The sequence below is a fragment of the Mastigoproctus giganteus genome, chromosome 2 (assembly GCF_048544385.1).
Source record: "Mastigoproctus giganteus isolate SK-2022 chromosome 2, ASM4854438v1, whole genome shotgun sequence".
NCBI lineage: Eukaryota > Metazoa > Arthropoda > Arachnida > Uropygi > Thelyphonidae > Mastigoproctus > Mastigoproctus giganteus.
Window position 1 is genome coordinate 208947514 of NC_143576.1, and position 22509 is coordinate 208970022.

General features: G+C 36.8%; 1 protein-coding gene across 3 annotated transcripts in view; it reads left to right on the forward strand.

Moving 5' to 3' along the window:
- LOC150090018 (pleckstrin homology domain-containing family G member 4B-like) overlaps positions 1-22509 on the forward strand; it is a 1014666-nt gene that overhangs the window by 729160 nt on the left and 262997 nt on the right. For all 3 annotated transcript variants that reach the window (XM_090389713.1, XM_090389714.1, XM_090389715.1), the window contains one exon: positions 2094-2291. In XM_090389713.1, coding sequence (XP_090245839.1) covers positions 2094-2291 — 198 coding nt within the window. The remainder of the gene's footprint in view (positions 1-2093; positions 2292-22509) is intronic.

Below are 22509 nucleotides of genomic sequence, written 5' to 3' on the forward strand. Positions count from 1 at the left end.
TAGATTTCTGTGGGCTTTGGGGGGGAGGGGCTATGCTTGATCTTAAAAGATTTCCAAGGATCAAAGAAACATACGCTGAAAATGGGATATCGTTTGAACTTTTTCTTATTAATTAATGTCTAAACATCCGATTACATGTTTCCATTACAAGTTAGATAATGTACGCAGTGCGTTACGTTTCAGTTGCATTCTATTTTTTCTTAAAATTAATTGAATTTTGTTTTCTTTTTCTGTGATTAACTGAAATGAAAAGTTATCTTCGTATCAGTTAATTACTAAGATTATAACTCTATAGAACACGTGATAAAGCTCTGTAGTTTTACGTAATCGAAACTTAGCCTTTCGGTTTAATTACAGTTGGTGCAGTATTTGTCACTCCTCTGCTGCATACTTTTTTTGTTTCTTTTCTCTCTATATATGTATCTGTTCACAAGCTACACCGCGTTCATGAGTCTTACATAACGATACAGGCGTAGCGTGCATGGACTGTCGACTGCATTAAAACTACATTTAATCTAAGAATTTATTTTTTTACACATATCTTTCTATACGAACTAAATATCATATTTCACGAAAATCTGTCCACTGGGAGTCGAGTTGTTACATGCGGGCGGGCGGACAGACAGACAGATGAATGAACGGACATGGTGAAGACAATAGGCGCTTGTGCATATGCTAACACGCTTAAAAACACAGAACTTCTGGAGATGGTTCAAAGAAGGGCGACTAGATTGGTGACAAGTGCAAAGCGTTGCACATATGAAGAACGAAGGTGTGGACTGCAGAATTTGACAACGAGACATCTAAGGGGAGATCTAATTGAGATGTACGAGGCACTGAAGGGGTTATGTTTTCCTCGTGAGAGATGCAAAACGTGATATGTGCTTAATTTGAAATTAAGATGTTCAGTCTGGTAATTCGCAAAGTTACTGATTTGAATCATTACGTAAGTCAAACATACTAATATATTTTTTTGTTATAAAATGTTGCGAATGATAATTATTTCAGATTAAACACGCACACACATTTATTATTTCATTCCATAAATGGAAAGAATTGTATCCGTGTTTACACGAAACTAAAACAAGTTTTCTTTTCCTCTATTTAATAAGTTGTAAAAATCAGGGGTTCGTTTTAATTCTCACGTTAAGAAAACATGCTATTGTGCAGGAATGGTAAAACCTCATTTTGTAAACTTTATATTAAGTGAGCGAAGCTTTAATGGGTACCATAACTGGTTATTAAGTTGCGTACTCACACGCAACAGGCAGCTGGTCCGTGTGGGCCAAATTCATTTAAAGACAAATTACTTAGAAGTGACTCAGTTTAAAACGCTGCTGATAAAGCGATCTGGAGTGGGTGGGGAGATGACTTATTTCGACATGCGGAATATCTGTTTAAATATTCAAATCTCAGTATTTTCATCCCAGAAACCAAACATCATCAGCCGTCAAAAAAAAAAAAAGTCTAAAATTCATCTTTTAGTTTATAGAGTAATGGTTTTTTGCAATTTTTTCGACCTTCACAACATGCAAGTCTGCCGTTGAACTTCTATGTACTGGTCAATATAGCCTAAGATCCGGATGAGAGCAGTTTTTTTCAATGGCGACTCACTAATAATATTTATAGTTTTTTACGGACTATATAAAATGTCTGATGAGCACTGAAAATGTTCTTTAGATATTTTTTCATTTGGCGAGGTTTTATTTGTTTCTTGAACCAAATGGCTTATGCCATATCATATTGGAACCAGCTGTGACCAACTTTGTATCCACTCACGAGCCATTAGTGGGTCGTGCGTGGTACAAATCATCAGGTGAAAACCAAGAGCGTGCAATGTCATCCTAAATGGTTTTGGGATGCCATTGGAGTCAGGGCCTAGGTGCCTCAGCTTTCAACGCATTCCCCTTTTGCACGACCCTGGTGAAAACTTATATAAAGTATTCAGGAAAAAGTTGAACAGCTAGTATTTTGCAGTGACCATCTTCTAAAGTAGTAAACATAACTTGAGTAGCATTTTGTAACTTTATACGTGTTTTATAATAGGGTAAGCATATATTTTATAACTCAGGATAAACTTATTATACTTACAGATCCGGATAATCTAGACATCCTGAGTGGCAGTGTCAACCGGCTTTCACCTCCAACCTCACTGGCTTTGACTACAAATGTCATGATGTTCCGAGACGATGATCAAGACGATGGATATTACGACCACACATTGTCACAGCCAACTACAATCAGCCAGGTAGATCAAGACCTTCTCCATTCCAGGATAGCTTTGTTACCAGGTTAGTACACCACTGGATAGAACAGTTATCTACAAATATTGTCTTTACTCCAAGCGTGTAAAGATATTAACTCTAGTGAGATGGGAATGGATCAATGAATGGAATAATTTTAAATATTTTAGAGCTAAACCTGTTTACGACTAGTAAACAGGTTTAAGCAGAAAACATTTGCGGTACAACTAACCACTACAAGCAAGTCTCGTTCATTCTAGTAATTATCTCCATGTCAGAAACTATTTGTAGCGCATGTTTGAGACGAATTAATTTAATTAAAACGATAGGATTCTCCACAATATTTTTCCTAGGGCAACCCTAAGCAAGTTGCTTAGTTGTGCGTTTTAAATACCATCGTATATTTCCGTTTATACTCCGAGATATAGTAGAGTGGCAGCGCAGTGGAAGAATAATCCAGAGGTCCGTGTATAAGGTCAGAGTTCACAAGATAGAGAGAATACAAGAACCTTATTTAGTAGTAATGTGGACTTGAACTATGGTCACTCAAGCGCTTGAACTTATGTACCCATGTATTATAATATGTACTCTCTTATCTTTACAAAGAGAGTAGGATAGTACAAGGCTCTATACGGCTATCCCAGAATACCTATAAATAGAAAATCTATTTATTTCATTATTTTGTGTAACCTCGATTTTAGCGACTATTATATTTTAATTCACAGTTTTTATGATGAAATGGCTGATAGTTTAATAATTTAATCAGCTTTGGAAGAGAATTGAGAAGTTCTAACATATATGCATAAATTAGTTAGAGGGAACTGCCGACAAGAACTGGATAATGGCACCATCATGATAATGAGCATCCCCATATTGCTATTTGTAACTGAATGTATAGCGAAAATTTACGGTACATTCCTGAGGTACTCCCTATTGTTTATCCCCTTGCGATTTTTCCCTCTTTCGAAATTGGAAGTTCAACTTTAAATAACATTTGACAATAGGGAGGACATTATTGAAAACTGACAATACAGAGAGGTATTCCGAAAGAATACCTCTCTGTATGCTTAAATTAAAGTAAAAAAAAATAATCTCTTTCTATTTAACTTCAGGATGATTACATAGAATCAGAGGAAGTTAAAAGAGAGTGAGAATACAAAAATAATACCGTATTTAGTAATAACGGGTTGGAACACTTGGCTACAGCAGGATTGCTGGAAGTCTAAGGAGACTTTGGAAAAGTGTATATTTTAATAGTGTCAGTAATTCTGTTTGTGTGTTATCGAATCAATCTCTGAACTTGATAAGTTTATTGCGTATATCGTTTCCAATTTTTAAAGAATTCTTTTCTCTCATCTTCGTAATTTGCTGATTAGTCTTTCTGATCCCTTTTCTGAACATACTTCCCCCTTGTCTTTTGCTTCTTTTGAAACGTTTCCGTTGTGACATAGTGCTGTCAACCCTTTAAATAGCATCTTTTTATAAGTTGATTGCGTATGTCGTTTCCAATTATCTTTTAAGAATTATTTTCATAGTGAGTCTTTCTGATCCCTTTTCTAAACATACCCTCCCCTTACGTTTCCGTTGTGATATATTGCTGACATCCCCTTAAATATTATCTTTTCTGTTATTCTCATACAGTATTTCAGGGTTTCAAAGTGACGGTATTGGGGCAGAGACGTTATGTCTTTCTTATTTGACAATGTGGCCAACTGACCTATCTAACATAAGAACAGATCTTGAGAAGCACCGTTACGTTATTTAAATGGATTGTACGTGATAAAATGCGCCGCATTTGGTCTGATTTCCGTTTAATCAGCACACATTCCCATATGATTGCCTCTGTAGATCATACAAAGAATGCCAGTGCAATATTTCAAAAGAAGTATTTCATTAAACTCCCACTGCTCTTTAATTTTTCAATTTTGGTATGCATGTCGCTTATATTTTATGTTCACCATGACCTCTGGCTAAGAATGCAGGTAAAATAATTTTCAGTGAATGAACAGTCAACAGGCAAAACCCAATTATTTTTCGAACACTACAATAGACGTACAAAAGGGGGTAATGACATCAACCTTGTTTGTCGGGTAACTTCTCGACATACAAATTTTATGGTGCATAATACCCATTTCATTCCTGGTACATATCTCGATGAATTATAAGGTTGTTGGGGAGCAGCGAAAGTGCCATTGTTGATTGTGTGTGGCCAATAAATCAGCATTTCAGGTCGGACTTTGAAATTGCAATATATCGTGCTTTCTTTCTCTGAACGGTAAATTTATTTCCGTTTTTTTTTTTTTTTTTTTTTTTACCGTTCTCAACGGTGGTCCACTAACCTGTCTAAATTCGTGTTTGAAGATTCTTCAACTCTGTTTCAAATTTTTCCAATTTGAGTTTTTGCCGAAATTAATTGCTTTAAATGAAGTCACCTTAGACAATTATATTTCAGTATAACCTTGATGTTGGTTTTCTTTACTTCAGTTCCAACTCTGTTTATTTTGTTATCCAGTAATCATTTGCATTTCCACATCGTCTAAGAGCTCTTTAAGGATTTGATTCACATAAAAATTTAAGTACTCTTGAAGTTCTGTTTAAATATGTATTATCCACCACCAGTTGCTTCATCTCTGATTCTAGGTAGCAGACTGGTTGAATATGCTTTTATTTGGAAAATCGAAAAATCGTTATTCATTCCAGAGAAGATTCAAGTTGATATAACAATTTTCTGTCAACAATAATTCCCGCACCCTGTGAAATTATTGTAGGCAGAGTTAGTGTTTCTATTGCAATATTAGTGAGTTTGCATTTGTGATAAATATTTTGTTATTTTACCTATAAAATTAATGTACTAAACACTAGGATAATACAACAAAAAAACGCTAGTTACTTAGTGTGTTTCAATGTTTCGGCATCTTCAATCTTGCATATTGGAAGGCTCTACCTGTTATTTATAAGCCGAATATATATTTTTTTTAACCTGAACCATAGAGGTCACCGTAACCGAGTGGTCAACGCTAGGGTGCATAAGTACACGTGCTTTGAATGCCCAGGATTCAAGCCCGTGACTGCTAAATACTGTGCTGTTTTTGTATTCTTTCTATTTGTGAACTCCTCTGACTGTGTGGTCGTCCCCGAGTACAAATAGAAAATGTATTTATATGCACGAAATAACGATATACTATTCATTTTTTTATGTATTATGGTAGATTCCAGCACTTCTTTGAGGACACTTGCCTGTACTTTGTCGAAAAAATTTACTACGTTGTAAACAAACCGATCAAAATCTTTATTCCACTAATAATTCAAGCATTACACTACATATTCCGTTGTCAGGGTAAGGAATTTACATGATACAACGATGAAAATTCATTGTAATTTTTTAATTAATGAAATAAATATTTTACTAATTTGTTTAAAATAATTTTGATATCAATTACTTGGATTTCGGGAAGATTTGTGATGTTACACGTGGAAGACTACTGTACAAATTGGAGCAGTATGCCATTAAGGGCAAGTTGCTACAATGGATAAAAAAGTGGGAGAAGACAGAGTGGTAATCAATGGACACTGCTCTTCGTGGACTAATGTTATTAGTGGTATCCAATGACAGTATGTGCTACTGCAACAGGATCTAGAAAAGTTGGGCAGATGGGCTAAGAAGTGGCAACTGAAGTTTAACATTTCATAAATGCAAAGTACTGCATATGGATAGATGTAACCCCCAGAGAAACGTACCAACTGTGTGGTACTACACTCAGGGTAGTAGAGAATGAAAAAGACCTTGGAGGTAATTCTGCAGTTAGATATGAAGTTTTCTGAGCAGTGCAGATAGGCTGCCAGAGAAAGTCATCGAGTTTGTCAATGATATACAGGAATTTTAGTAGTAGGGATAAGGAGATGATTATCCCTTTGTATAAGGCTATGGTCAGGTCACACCTTAGGCTGCGTACAAGTCTGGAGACCTTATTTTAGAGAGGGTGTAGAGTGCTAGAACGAGAGAGAGAGAGAGAGAGAGAGAGAGAGAGAGAGAGAGAGAGAGAGAGAGAGAGAGAGAGAGAGAGCACAACAAGATTGGTGAAGGGAACGAAAGAGTCCTCTTACCAAAAAAGAGGGGCTTAAATTCTGCAAATTGCAATGTCTGGAGACTACGCACCTGCGAGGTGATCTGATTGAGGTGTATAAAGCCTTGAATGGGTTGAGTAGGCTCAATGCTAATGGGATTCTACCTCTCGCTCAGATTACGAACCTGAGGGGGCATAAATTGAAATTGAAGAAAGGCAGTTGTAGAATAGATGTGCGGAAATTTGCCTTTAGCCAGCGGGTAGTTGATTGCTGGAACAAATTTCCATCTATCGTTGTGGAAGGATAGCTTAAATAATTTCAAGGAAGAACTGGAGAAACTTTTAGATCGAATGGATGTGTGATTTTTTTTTGGCTAATGCTGTATAAGCTTGCTTTCTTACATCATATGCCTCTGCTAATGCTAAAATATGTTAATTAAATTTGAATGACAGCGCTCTCATAAAGTTATCTTTTGTCTTATAACTTTAAGAACGTGTATCAGATCGAAGGAATTCTATAAACAGTGGAAGCAATGGAACACTGCTTCATTGCTTCCATTGTTCATAGAGTTCCTTGGACTGCTGATGAAACCAGTTGCAGAGTCTTTATCTTCAGCTTCAGAATTGAATCTACATTCCTTTAATGTGCGATTTGCATTTTCGAGGCCTACAAAAGAGGCCTGAAAATTTGGAAATTGCAGGCAGGAGAGATCGGAACTATAAGGGCACTATTTCAGCGTCGAAGTGCAGTCACGCAGGTCACGTTTTCAGTGTCTGTCATAACCACCAAATACGTATTACTTTTTTAATATTCTTGTAGTCTACATCCTTGTAAATTCCTCTGACGCTATGGGGCTGTTCCAGAGTATAAACTTTATTTTATGAGGAGGATGTTCCATCAGCTCTTGTCAAATTTCATATAATACAGTCTTCATTGGATTCGGTAGATGTGGATAGTTATTTTTTTGAACACGTGTGAATTTCTACACATCTGGATCCTGCGATGCGTGTTCGTGTATGCACCAAAAAACTGTAATTGGAATCTGATATATCCTATAATATATGTCCGGGCAGTAGAGACCTCCTTGAGTCCGCCCCGGATAACCGAGTGTTTACTGTATTAGAGAAAAAAATTAAATTAATCCTGTAAATCGAATCACCAGATTTTTTCTTTTTTCCTTTTCTTTTTTTCATTTGAGTTTGGAGTGCTGTATTATCCTTTAGTCAGAGGAATTTAAATACGAGAAATGACAACGGTTTTGTCATGGCCGAATATAATCATGATGAGGCTAAGCCAAGCTGTGAATAAGGCCCTAAATGTGTAATTATAAAATTTTATCTTCGCAAAAGTAAACGGTGAAGGGTCCCAAGCCATGGTTTATTTGATCTAAATCCCGTCCTGGTTTTGATCAGATGAAATTTTTCTATAAAGAACATTTTTGGCTTGTCCTGCTTGTATATTCACAGATGACTTTAATAATATTTTTTGTGTTGTGTTAGCAATTCCTTGCTTCTTTTGCATATTGCTATTAGGAACTGACTGTGGTTCCTTTCTTAAGTATTGTTTTATGAGGTGTAGAGTATTTGAGTTATCATCAATCGCTGCATCAATTGAGAATTATGTTTATATTCAGTTCGTGACTGCAAAGTTAAAGTTAATATAATCATTGTGGATACATTTAACGGCCCTGATTACACTAATAGTCTCTTCGACCTACGTCCTGAAAACCCTTAGCCATATATATTCGAAATAAAGTTGTCGTTAGGCTCTGAGGATTAAATTTGATTAATGACTTGAGGACGTTGCTTGGCCATTCCCGATAGTCTACAAGTAACTAATGTTAAAGTTACACATTAACTTATTCTTTGGTTTAAAAATGTAATTATTCTCTACAATGTGAACAAAGAAATGACTTACGCTCTATAAGAACAGAGGTGAGATAGACTGTAAAAAATGCAGTAACCTCTGATCACATGAACAAGGATTTTTGGCACCTAAACTGCAAGCTCGATTTAAAACTTTTGTTCAACTTGAACAAACTCCACAATACTTGGGAAAATGAATGTATTTATGTAGAATGAAATACATTCTACATTTATGTATTTAACGTATGCATATATACAGGCTATGTCAAGACTTTAAAGCATCTGGATGTAAACGGAGAAATGCTGCTCCCCATTGCATGAAAAGGTTCCAGTAATGCTATTATATTGTCACCTCTGAGATGAGAAAACTTGTCGCCCTGTGTGCGTCGCTTGGATCCAATGTATACATGCCGCCCGCCCTGTGACAAAATAAATGACATACTACGGTATTTTATTCTTACTGCTGTGATATACTGGCTTATGTTACCCATCTATGGAAATATTCAATGGAAAGCTTTTGTGAAATTCAAGCAGTTGCTTTTGACTTTTCAAAGGCTTTTAATTGTGTTTGGCTTAAAGGTCGTCTAAATAAACTTCATCCTTACGGATTTCCCACTGTGTTCTGTAATTGGTTTTCCAGTGTTCTTTCTGACTACTCACTGTGGGTGATGATAGACGGCTCTCTGTCTTTTAACTTCTCCACTAATGCTGGTGTTCCCCAACTTTCTTCCGCTCCTTTCCTCCTGTATGTTAATGACCTTCTTCCATTGACTGGAAATCCTATCATAGTTTTGCTGATGATAGCACATTGCATTCCACCTTCCAGTTTGAGAAACCTTGCCTTGCACAAACAGCTTCAACTTCTTGAATATCCACTACCAATTGCTTAAATGCTAATCTCCAGGTAATTCTCCAGTGGGGTAAAGATAATTTAGTTGATTTCAATCCTTCTAAAATTCAGTTAATTTAGTTTATTTCAATCCTTCTAAAATTCAGTTAATTTAGTTTATTTCAATCCTTCTAAAATCCAGCCCTGTCTTCTATCTCCCAAAAAAGAATCCTCCTGCTCCTATGCTTATGTTCGATGACACTCAGATTTCTAGACAAGATCACATATTTCTATTAGGGATTACTCTGACTTCTAATCTCTCTTGGCATAAGCACATCACAAATATTGCTTCCTCTGCAACTAAAAAACTGTTTTTTTTTTTTTATCTTTCGCTCTTGGCGTTACTTTTCTTCCAAACAGCTATTCATTCGGTACAAATCTGAAATCCGACCTACCATGGAATATTGTTCCCACTTCTGGAGCGGTGCCCAATAACTCCAAGAATGAGAAGAAGCGAATCACGCAACACCTACAAGCGGATATGGCAACAGAAATGGGAAACTACGCCGAAAGGAGAGATCACGAGGCGATTCCTACCAACCATCAGTGTAACTCATCCATAACCTCCTTCCTGGTTCTCGCCTGGCTGCATGCGACATTCATCATTACCGGACACGGCCTCTTCCGTCAAAAACTGACATCCATGGGGATTGAAAGAGATCCACGATGCCATTGTGGCGAAGAGGAGTCCTGGGGATATCTCATGTATGAGTGCCCCGCCTACGACACCAGTAGGTTCAAATTCCTTACATCAATCCAAATAAACCCACGAAACCAAGAGTCCTCTTTGCTTATGGACGAAACCACATACAAGGCACTAACTATATACGCGCAGGAGACCTTTGCGCTTAGAAGAATCAGATCGCCGAACAGAGAACAGCACTGGATCCGGTGTCCCAAGCTCCGAACCGAACCGAACTGGACTGGGATAGTCCTCCTGGCTTGATGACCGTCTGAATGAACATTTTAACTCAACGGGATTGAATACTGCTGGCGCTACTAGGTGCGGGATTGCTGACTCTTCTGGATTCCTCTTGGAGAGCGGGATTTAGCTGCTAATCCACAATGGGTAGGATATTGCTAGCACTGAACTTTGCGGGATTGCTGGCTCTCTTGGGCCCCTCCTTGGATGGCGGGATTTGATGTTAACCTATAGCGGGAAGGATATTGCTGGCACTCGTCAGGGTGCGGGATACAGAGTTCTCTCGCCAGATGGCGATCATGCAGGGGTACCTTCCCCCTCTAACTTTACTGGTACCACCTTCTTTTTGACTGTGACCTGTACGAGGATCTCAGAGATCAACTTCGGAGAAAAATTCTGAACTTCTCCCCAACCAACGTGGATCAACTAATCCAGACAATCTTTCCTCCCTGCAGGCCTTTGCATCCGGCATCTTTACCCGGCGAAAGACCTTGTATGCCAATGCCAATCAAAACCAAATAAGCAATTCTACAGCCTAGATTTCACTCTTGTGAAGGGAAAGGCTAAATTCTAATTTTTTTTTATTATTTTACTTTATTTTTATTTATTTCTTTTTTGCTAAATTCGCCATACTATCAATTTTTATTTTATTTTGATTTTATTTTATTTTATTTATTTATTTATTTTTTTTATTATAATTTTTTTTATTTATTTATTTCTTTTTTGCTAAATTTGCAATACTATCAATTTTTATTTTATTTTATTTTATTTATTTTTTTTTTCTCATACATAAATATATTACTCTATTATTATAATATATTACAATGGATTACTTTTATTATTATTATTATTATTATTATTATTTTTTTTTTTTTTTTTTTTTTTTTTACAACTTGCACCACGGGTAGTTTTTTTTTTTTTTTTTTTTTTTTTTCCTCTCCTCTCTTCCCTCTGGAATGGGCCCCCAGAGGTTTCTGGCCCGCCTGCTGACAACAGCAGGTGGGTCAGAGTCTCTTTTGAGACGGTACGTGTTTTACTGGGACTGGCCCACCTTCCCGTGGTGTGGACGAGTACCCAGAATCATCTGTCCAGGTGACTGATGCTTCTGGGTAGCCAAGCGGCCAGAACAGAACAACAGAACACACACATAATACACACAAACCGACGTCACACACATCTGGCCCATCTGTAGTGATACTGTTCTTCACAGAGATACGAGGCGGAGTTGAACAAACGTTCTAGGTGCCGCCCTTACATATACACATGTCCACACATATCCACATGTTGGCCTTACTCAAGATGGACTACCTCCTTACCTATCAGTCTGACCCCTCCTTCACCACTTTAAAACCCAACTTGTCTATACCTTCTAATCATATCTTTCTCTTTCCTTCTTCCTTTTTTTTGTCTCGGTCAGGAAGCTTAGGCAACCCTGGCGGAGGCCAGCCAGAGTATGATGGGTAGCCTGGCTCACCTCCCCATGGTGGTGGCGGGCAACGTATAGACCCACTAGGGGCCCTGTGGCCAAGAAGCCAGAGACATAACAACAGAACAAAGCACAATACTTCATAAACCAGACGTTACACCTTTTCTGGCTTTGCAGTAGTTCTGTATTCCATCACAGAGCATATACAGCGCAGATGTGGGAAACCACTGGTGACGCCTTCCACAAAACACTATGCCACTATTCCCCATAGCTTCTCTCAGGCTTCTAGACTCCATTCAAAAGAGGGCAGTTAGGTTAATTAATAACCCATCTCTTACAGTCTTTTCACTGTCTGTCTTATAGACGTTCTTTTTCTGCTACCTGCCTTTTCTGTAGATAATTCCATGAGCGCTGTCCTTCTGAATTGGCTTCTATAATTCTCCCTCTCTCTCTCTCTCTCTCTCTCTCTCTCTCTCTCTCTCTCCAACCAAACTGGTCCGAACACGTGCCGCAATCATTCGGCATCCTTTTACTGTTCAATTCAAACTCGCAGAACCAACTTTTCTTCTTTCTCATGTATTCCTTCAACTTCCGTTTTCTGGAACAACCTCACCACATATATTTCCTGAAAATTACAATCTACAGAAATTCAAGTCTAATGTCAACAAGTATCTTCTTTTATCTTCTCAACCATCACGCATGGTACCAAGTACTATAGGTTCTAATACTTTTCGTGTTTGGGGTTTTCATAAAAAAAAAAAAAACTGTTTTTACTTTAATTTATTTTTTTGTTATTATATAGAATAGAAATTTCTTTATCACGAAGTATAGTACATTATCGTACAAACTCCCAAATTTAGAACGAGATCACTGTTGGGTTTCGGAATGAAACCTTATCGACGTCTAGTCTGCCTGTAAAATAATAACATGCAGAACAAACACTAATATTTACCAAAAAATTAAATAATAATAAATGAGGTTAAATATATTTTTCTGATAAAATTTTATCTGTCGAATGCAAACATTTTCTCCTGATTGGTACCTGCATTCAGATGCCATGATTAATTATGAATGTATTTAAATTTGTAATTGGTAGTGACCGCCCTAACATTTTTGGAAGCTTTAACAACCGGAACGTTAATTTAAAATTTAAACAAACTTAGCAACACGGCGTTCCTGTACTTTTTTGCAACGCCACATGCGAGGTTAGTTACATCACTTTTTCTATCATTGCGCTGCTCTGTTTTTATTCTGTTTTCTACGTATCCTCTTTTCAGTATGTATGCATATTGTTTGATATATATACAGTATATACAGTGGGGCCCCAACATCCGATGGTAATGTGTTCCACAAAACTCATTGTATGTTTAAAATATCGTAAGTTGAAACCAATAATACATTGATTTCCTGTAATTCGTTCCAAACTCTTGGCAGGCGATTCCAACAACACATAAAATAGGTATTTCTTACGTTATTCTTGATTTTACATTAAAAATGAGTGTTTTATAAAGATTATTTAATAAATAGTTATAAAACATCTTAATATAAAAACCAAACAATAAATTACAATTTAACTTAGTGAAGTGCAGGAATGATGAAATCAATGGTGACATAGCGGTGGTGGGATTAGATCAGACGTCATGTGTCTTTTCAGTCTTTTGTTTTTTGCTGCTACTGGTAAAGAAACTGTCCAAAGTGGACTGTTTTTTACGACTTTTTTGTAGCCTCCTGAAGTAAGAAATGACTTTGTCTTCCATTTTGCACATCATGAGTTCAGTGTTGGGGTGTTTTTTTACCACTTCTCTTAAACGCTCGCAACAAGAAATGACAGTCTTCAACTGACACATTTTGGGCTTTCTCTTCCTCTCCAGTGTCACTCTTAGTAATTTTCTCCAACACTTGTAGCTCCTCTGTCGTTAGTTCACGCCCATGAGCGTCAATAAGGTCCCCCACACCCTCTTCGTCAACCTTCCCATTGATTTACCAACAGTGACAATATCATTTGTCAAAGCACCATCCTCCTCAAATCAGTCAAAGTTATGGATGATTAAAGGCCAGATGTTTTTCCAGGCTGAATTTAAGCATCTGGTGAATTTAAGCATCATTCCAAGAACTTACGATAAGCCACACACAGTCTAGGATGTTGAACTTCGACCTCCAAAAATCTTTGAAGGTGACAGCATTTTCAACAGAGGTCGCCTCAGAGCAACTTGCAAACATTTTCTTGGTATAGGTTTTCTTGAAGTTTGCAATCACTTGCTGGTCCATTGGTTGAAGCAGAGGAGTGGTGTTGGGTGGCAAAAATTTGACTTGAACAAAGTAAAATTGTGCCTCGAGATTGAACAAGGTCAGGATCATGGCCTGGCGTATTAGCCAGCAAGAACAGTGCCTTCGCAGGAAGCTTATTTTTCACAAGATAACTCTTCACTTTAGGACAGAAAACTTCAAGCGCCCATTCATTGAAGACATATCTTGTAATCCAGGCCTTCTTACTATTGCGCCAAAACTGTTCGAAGTACTGTAACACGCGGGAATGTTGTGTTGAACAATAACAAAGACGCTAATTGGTTAAGGATAATCGTACGAATGATGTTCCGCGCGTAACGCGACTGAAAATTTCCACCAGTGCATCGTTCCAGCTATATCGGAAAGCCATCGTTTCCTGCAAATATCGTCGGTCCTTAAAATAAAAGATTGTATGGAAGGTAAATCGGTTCCTGATAATATCGGATGTCGATGTCATCGGAAGTCGAGACCCCACTGTATATATATATATATCGATTTAGCATTACCGTGTTGTATATTAAACTTTATTTTCGTGTTCTCTTCCTAGATCTATAGAACCTATAATTTTTAATTATAGTAGAGTCCCTACCTTTAGTAGTATTAGCCATACGCTGAAAGTCCCAGCCATTTTCTGCAGTATCTAAAAAATAAAAATAAACATTTGAATTTCTCTAAGCTGTCAGCCTCAACCACCTATGGCGGAAAATTAATAACTCGTTATCTTGCTGGCTAAAATAAAACTCCCTGCAATCCAATCTAAACATCTTCTCCCTCAATTTAAATTATTTAAATTACGAACAAATAAAATATAGTTTACGAAAAACTACATTTTATAACAGTAAACATTTTTTCGCCCTCATTCATTTCACTTTCTCCCTCGATTATAATTTTGGCTGTTTCTAACTTGAGTCTTATATTAAACTCATTGGCAACTTTTTTTTTCTCTTACCATATTTGAGGTGAAAGCGCTCTTAATGTCGTTAATTTCAAAAAAAATAATAATTTCAAAATCATATTGAACTACTCTCAAATAGACTCCAATTAGATCCACCTCTAAGGGTGACTATTTACCAAGCTTTGTAGCCCACATGTTTGAAGTGTTTCCTCTTATGGCCTACGTCTTTTTTTTTCTTGTCTCTATACTTGTACACAGTATTCTTAGTGTATTCTAAGTACAATCTTCCAAATGTCTTGTACACTAGGCATTATGACCTCCCTGTTTCTAAAAGCAATTTCTATAAATTATCGATAGGACACCGTGAGCCTAGGCCCTCCTTGCCAACTCTGCACTGCACATAGAACATCTTGTTTATTCAACCCCCCCCCCCCCTTTTTTTTAAATTCAATACCCCCAAGTGTATATTTAGGACTGCTATTTCCCAAGTGTAAGCCCTTGCATTTTGCTGCTTTAAAATATGGCTCTGTCACTTCTCTGACCATCCCTAAAGCCAATCTAAGTTAGATTGAAGAAGCGCCGCTTGGCGCTGATCATTAACTACACTCCCGATCTTGCTGTTGTTGTTATTCGGTTTAACTACACAAGAGTTACTAAGGCCAAATTGTGTCTGTTCATCGTTAATTCACAAAAAGAATATTGTTAGATAGGTTAAATTATATGCTTCTGTACAAGCCAATATGTTTTAGATATAATAAAAGATCTTCAATATTTGCTTCATTTCCTAATAAATGAGATAAATCAGGTGATATGTTCAACATGGAGAGTGACTGAAAAGTGTTTGACCGGATGGTTGAATGTAAAGGACAATCAACCAGAAAAAAGTTGTGTCTGACAGGATGAGCACTGTGGTGAGTTTTCTCCGAATAATAGAAAGAGATTAGTATGATGAGTGTGTCCAATTCTGAGTCTTGCCAGTACCACTTCCTCTCGTCTGTTTCGTCGGAAGCCAGACAGCCACAGCTTTGGATCTTCTTTTATCTGGTAAAGTTTATTGTTGGTATCACTTTTCCAGGTCTGTGAGCATTTATCTTAGCATGCTTTGCGCATGACGGATTTATAGTCAGAGTAAGGAACCTGAGGATGTTGTGAGAGAGCGGGTTGAGGATGTTTAGTGGCAAAGTCAGCACTTTCATTTCCCGGAATGCTTGAATGGCCAGAGATCCAGCAAAAACTGATTGAACACACTGCAAGCGAATAGCTGGGACCCGATCTTGCAATTCACGTTTTCTATTCCTTAGTCAATATCATTTATGAAAATCAGAGAAAAACAACAATGGTCCCAGAACCGATATTTGGGATTCCTCTTCTTATGGTAGCCCAATGTGAAGACTAACCATTAATCGCAACCCTCTGCCTCCTGCGTGTAGCCACCATTTGATCCCACCAGATTCCAGCTTTATAGAATAAAGGGAAAAAATTGCATTTATATTGTCGATTGGGAAGTTAAATGCATGTTTTCCAGTTTTTAATTAAAGAACGAAATTAATGTCTTTAGTCATGATCAGGAGCAACACAGTTATGTGTAAAATATGGATTGAAACTTAAAATTATATGTCGGAGCATATTTATAATTAATGAATAAAAATCATTTCGAAATTAGTGGCATTAAATAAACGGCGCAGTTTTAAGGAGAGAGTCATTCAAATTAATAGAATTATAGGGGGGGGGAAACAAGGATAAAAGAACTTTTTTTTTTTTTTTGCTGAACGGAAACCTAGAATCATGCAACCCTCGCCGGTGACTAACTCGACCGTGGTCTAAAAATAAGAATAAAAATATCCCTCCCATTTCGATAGGTTCAGAACCCAGGCCTTTTCACACGTTGGAAGAACGGCGATAGTAATTATTGTGTTAGCCGCGAGAACTTTTATTATTTTGTGGGATTGTCCTGACGTCTGTAACATAACATCCCATCGGCGATTATATGTTCCGCGGCGAATACTACGGATGTGGATGATTTATCATAAGCAAACTTAGGATTCATAACGAATATACGTTTAGTTTACAGCCTATGATTACAAACTTCAAAGAAATGAAGTGCTTATTTTTGAAGTTTTTTACATTGTGGGGGACCTTAGACAGTACAATAAAGAGATGTAGTTGAATTCTTTTTCCATTGCTTTTGACTATATTGCAAAGGGTAGGGCTTTGAAAGCCGTTAATTTCAATAGTCCAGAACGTAAAAAATGACTCGGTGTTTCTTAAATAAAAAATAATAATAAATGTGCACTGTTTTAAACGACCAGGCAACGCCAGAACATCCAATCCCCACTACTTGGCCCGGCTTTCCGCGCGAGGTACATTAGTCGGTGTGCTCCACCGGCCGCAGGGCTAAGAGGCCAGATGAACAGCATAACCGTACAGTATATTACGTAAACCACACATCACTCACACTATCTGGCCTTTACGGACAACTGATTGCGGAGTTGTCGGAAACCACCGGTGCCGCTTGACCCTAAACACAATGTATAGTGCGTTTGCAACTACCTTTTGTAAATGATGATCTGCTCTTTGAAATAATTTGAAAACTAAATACGTTTATGAAGGATATGACAAGAATCCAAATAACACGACATAATTTGAGAAGCTGATAAACTTATCCTTTTTTGTTTCTCATTCAAACTTGTAGTGAATGTACACTGCTGCCTTCCTAATGGTACTCAGAAAATTCAGTAGCTGAGAAAGTAACAAATTGCTTTTATAAGATTTAGAACCTGGCTTAAATTTAACAAAAATAGTTAGAAAAATTAAAAAAAAAAAAAAAAAAAGGAGGGGGAGTCAGGTAACAAATTGAATAATTATTCAGAGCTGTAATAAAAATTCCGAATTCCCTGCAGTTTCTCTTAACGGATCTTTTCCAATCTCCAACAATTATACCTTCGGTGGAGGACTTAGTGATATTGCAGTTTCGCTGCTGAAATAAATAAATTTCTTATTTTTAATAACTTCGCATAAGATTTTTGAAGTCAAATCTGCTGATACTCCTCCATATCTCCGACCTCCTTGAATTAAAAACCTTTTCATCCTTCTTGCTCTCCTGAAAATTGATGTATGGGTGCCTTTAATGAGTATGATAGGCAAGTATCACCAGAAGTAAAGCCTAACATCTACGAGTGATGATCAGACCTATGCAACTCGTCAGCAAACGAAGACAGTGAAGAGAAACGTTTTGGTGTGTTTTAGAAATAAATGTAACAAAGAATGTAATTGATTTATAATCGATTTAAAGGAGGTGTGCGTTGGGGAGTCGATTAAATTGTGCTAGTTTACATGCAGGTATGGATTATGAATAAAATCCATACAACCACTACCCCTTCTCCTGACCCGTTAATTACAGCTCCTTGTGGGATTTGAGGAAAACGCCTTTATAAAGAATTCAGAACCTTCATAACTTTTCCGTAACGGACGGAAGAATGAAATGAAAAAAATAAATAAATAAAATGGTCAGGGTATGTCGATAAAATAATCGATTTTTTTCGAATATTAAGTGGTATTATTATTATCCAGAAATAGGAATATACCTAGAAGGGAAAGGGTCCTACAAAAATATCCACAGTTACGGTGGTTGAAGAATTTTTTCCTAATCATATTTCTCTAATTTATTGATCCGCTTTTGGAGGTTAGTTGCTTTCTTCACACTTCACTTTACTAATTTCTTTTCTTGTTCATTTTCCCCTAACTGAAAGTCCATGTCTTTATAAATCGAATTCGATGCTACCTTAAAAGTTGATTCGAATTATTGATATTACCCAATATTTTTCCCATCACTTCTATAATAATAATTAAGAGAAGTTTTAAACTAGCTAAAGTACTCGTCTTCGCATCGCACGAGTTGCTGTTATCAAAACTTCAGCTTGTTGATTAAAAGCTATGAAAGTGAAACATTTAAATGTATTTAAAAACTTGATTGCGAAAAATGAAATCTAAGAAAAAGTGCGGCGGCTTTTACTGAAAGTTTTCCAAACAAATCGATGAATCATTTAAAGATATTATTACAACCAATTACAAATATATTTTATCTATTGAGAGAAACATTTTATCAGAAGTACGGCAGTACCTCACGAATTTTGACCTGCAAGTGAATCCTGAGAAATCTGCCATCATGGTATTCTCTCTTAAACCCATACCAACCATAATTCAGCCTGCGATTGACGGAGTCCCGATCCCCTGCGTTGAAAAGCAAAGAGATCTGGGTGTAATCTTCGACAGAAAATTACGATTCCATCATCATATAGACGAACTCTGTGCTAAATTCAACAAGAAACGGTGGGTTGCCAAGCAGCACTTGCTACACATTGACAACACAAACCTGATAAAAATGTATATCAGGATGATGGTTTTTGGAAGTATACTGTATGGAGTAGAGTTGTGGGGCTCAGCTGCAGACACCACAATTAAACCATTAAAAGCCGCTGAATACTGGCTCCTGAAGTGGGCAACCTGGAAGTGTCATCTCCCACCACAGCAGCGCACAACACCGATGGCCGACGCGCTGAATTTAACCAGGTTTTCAGCATTAATGCACGAGAGAAGACTCATCTTCACCGTAAAAATGATTTCCGGGAGAGTCTCAGCACCCAACGTTTGGGACACCGTGTGCTGGCGGATTCCCCAACCAGGTCTCCGCTCCACTCCCAAGCTTCTTGCTCTTCCTTCGAGACTACATTTGAAAGATCGGTTCCTCCCTTATCAGAAGCTCCACCTGGTTCAATCCTTGGATGCTGACTTATTTAAAATCATAGATGATAAAAAGTATAGACGGATCATCCTAGATCTGCACGTGGTCTCCACAACTACCAACTGATCTCAGATCGGTTTGGCGGGGCAAGAGACTCTCAGAAAACTGGACTCGAGGAAAATCTTTTGTTATCACAACTTGTTATTTTTGTATTAGTTTTCCTTTCAAGTCAATGTTATCTGCTATGAGTACTTTTTTTTTTTTTTATTAATTAATCTTTTAATTTTAATTAATATTTTAATTTTTTAATTTTAATTAATTTTTTAAAAATTAATCTTTATAATTCCGGCGAGGTTATCTCTGCCGTTTGTTAACCCCTGGCATGGTGCCGTGAAGGGTATTGTATGGTCGTGGTACCTGCGTGTACCGATGTACTGTACAATAAAGATCTTATTTGTCAGTCAGGAATGGCGCCCTCTTACGGAAGATGGTACAGCTGTTTAATGCCATGCATAATGTAAAATATATGCAAGATAAGGGAGCAACCAGGTATTTTTTACGTGTCCATCTCAAGATCAGTGATGTCCAGAATGTGAATCGGCATTTTTTTTTTTTTTTTTTATTTAATTCAGGTAAAGTAAAAGTTACATCCACCCCTAGAGCATTCAAATGCTAGGAGAGTAAACACAAATATAACATGTCAATACAATATCTGTATTGGGTAATATAAAAGATACAGATACAAAGGCTACGGAACAGGAGAAGGAGCAGAAATCATTCTCTAGCACAAAAGCCATGTAAAGCGATGAAATATGAAATGAAGGGTCTAAAATTACAAAATCGTATCAGCAAAAACTTTTGATCTGTAGGCTTTGTCCATGCAGATAGCCTCAGGGTTGATGTTTAAGTCGTTCAGGAGTCCAATCGTGTTTACTGGGAACATAAGACTGAGCGAGCTGATTTGGTTGAGGGCAGGTCGGATCACAGATGTTTGCTGGTTACTTATTCTCATTTTATCCTTGGGCAGGATGATGAGGCTGTGGATGCAGGGAGCATCTAGTCTACTCGAAATGAGCTTAGAGAGGGTAATTATTTGATAAACTTTGTCAAAATATATTTCTATGTAGTTTGATAGTATGAACCAGAGCTATAATGCTCAATACGTTCTGCGTTGATATCAATATTTGTAAAAGAATAGGAGAAGTTTATCTCAATATGATACGTATAGTACTTCCGTATGATACTCTCCAGAAATTAAAACGAAAACAATTAAAAAATCGAAAATCTTACATTACAGTAAGAAATAATTAACGATAATTAAAAATCAAATGAACACAATTAAAAATCAATTTAACGAATTAAAAATTAAGTAAAAAATTAATTTAACGAATTAAAAATTAAGTAAAAAATTAATTTAACGAAAAATAAAATTGCAAAACGATTCTCCTTCCTGAAGCTGGCGCTGCTTTTCGACCGTATGTCGTGAACACAGGAATGAAATTATTTTTCGTTAAATTAATTTTTTTACTCAATTTTTAATTGCATTCATTTGATTTTTAATTATTTCTTACTATAATGTAAGATTTTCGATTTTTTAATTGTTTTCGTTTTAATTTCTGGAGAGTATCATACGGAAGTGTTCTACATATCATATTGAGGTAAACTTCTCTTATTCTTTTTACAAATTTCTATGTAGTATACTTTAAATAAAATATCACATTTAACTTCTGACTTCATCACAGTGTAAATCAGGACGATTAATATGCGTAGTGCCAAATAATTGTTAATTATTGTCTCAACACGCATATTCAGTTCCACTTTTTGTTACAAAAATCATAATCATTTGGCGTCGAAAAATTATAATTTAGTTAGTAAAGCACCAATTTGATGTTTGTTTCCCGCAATCTTATACACGATTTTTGTTATTGCTACAACAGTGTATTGTAAATTTTATTTTGCCCTTTATTTGAAAAATTACTTCAGCGCAAAGAGAGACAAATTACATCGCGTGCGGTTGGAGTAGGATTGGAAAGGCTACATGGATCTGCCTGAATGTTCTTTCCAGTGAATTTTAAAACCGGATAAATTGCAATATCATTTAAATACTACACACGGTCAATTTAAGATGATTGGTGTACATTTTTGTGGATGAACGTGCGACGGACATAGGTCAAGCATTTAACTTACTTTGAACACATTATTGACGATTCCGTGTTAATGTCGACATTATTAATATAATAATGTGCCTTTAGTGTGACTCCAACAAGTGTCGCCATAATTATGTAAATAGGAATACAATATGGAGAACCTGCCTGGACACGTATCAAACTCCGAATGAGAATGAATTTATTCCAGGATCAGATGACCGCCTCTCTCAACATTCGTTCATAATTACTGTGAGAATAAAAACTAGGTCGAAAAACCTTGCTCAACCTGGATAACGCGCCTGGACATTCAGTTAACCTACAGGATCTGAATGAAATTCAGGTCATGTTTTTCAAGGTAACTACAACTTCACTATTACAGTCAGTGGATCTGGGAGTGATCACCACCTTCAGAGCTTGTTACCTCCCCATAAGCTAGTTGAACACCAGAAGATAGTAAATTAATCGACAGTAGGTAGTAAAATTATTGTTTGTATATCACACAGGAATCCATCCCCTATTTATATCAATGAAAACATGTGTCGATTTACGCTATGCTTTATAAAAATACATCCCTATTGTAAATGAGAACTTACACGCAGTGGCGGTTCCAAGATTTTCTAAGGCGGGGGAGCTAAAATAGTTTTCCGGAGTATCCTGGTTTTCTAAAGGGGACCAAATTCGAATTCAAGGAACTATTTAAACTTCCATCGTGTAGCTGTAAAAAAAAAAAAAAAAATCCTTATGGAGTGGGGAGCTTTACCTGGGACCTGCATTGACTACACCTTTTCACTTAAATATTTGCTGCAGTTCTCAAAATCTTCATCAGCGACTAATGAACGTTTATGGTGCTGAAGATTTTTTTTTGCTTCCATAATTGCAAGTCATGTGGATAATTGATTTTTGAAATAATATTTACTTTCGACAGTTTTGGAAAGCATAGTATTAACAAAACCAGACGTGTTAAATATAAATATTATGTTTGTGATAACAGTAAAAATATTAATTCACTTTAAATACAAATTTTCCGATG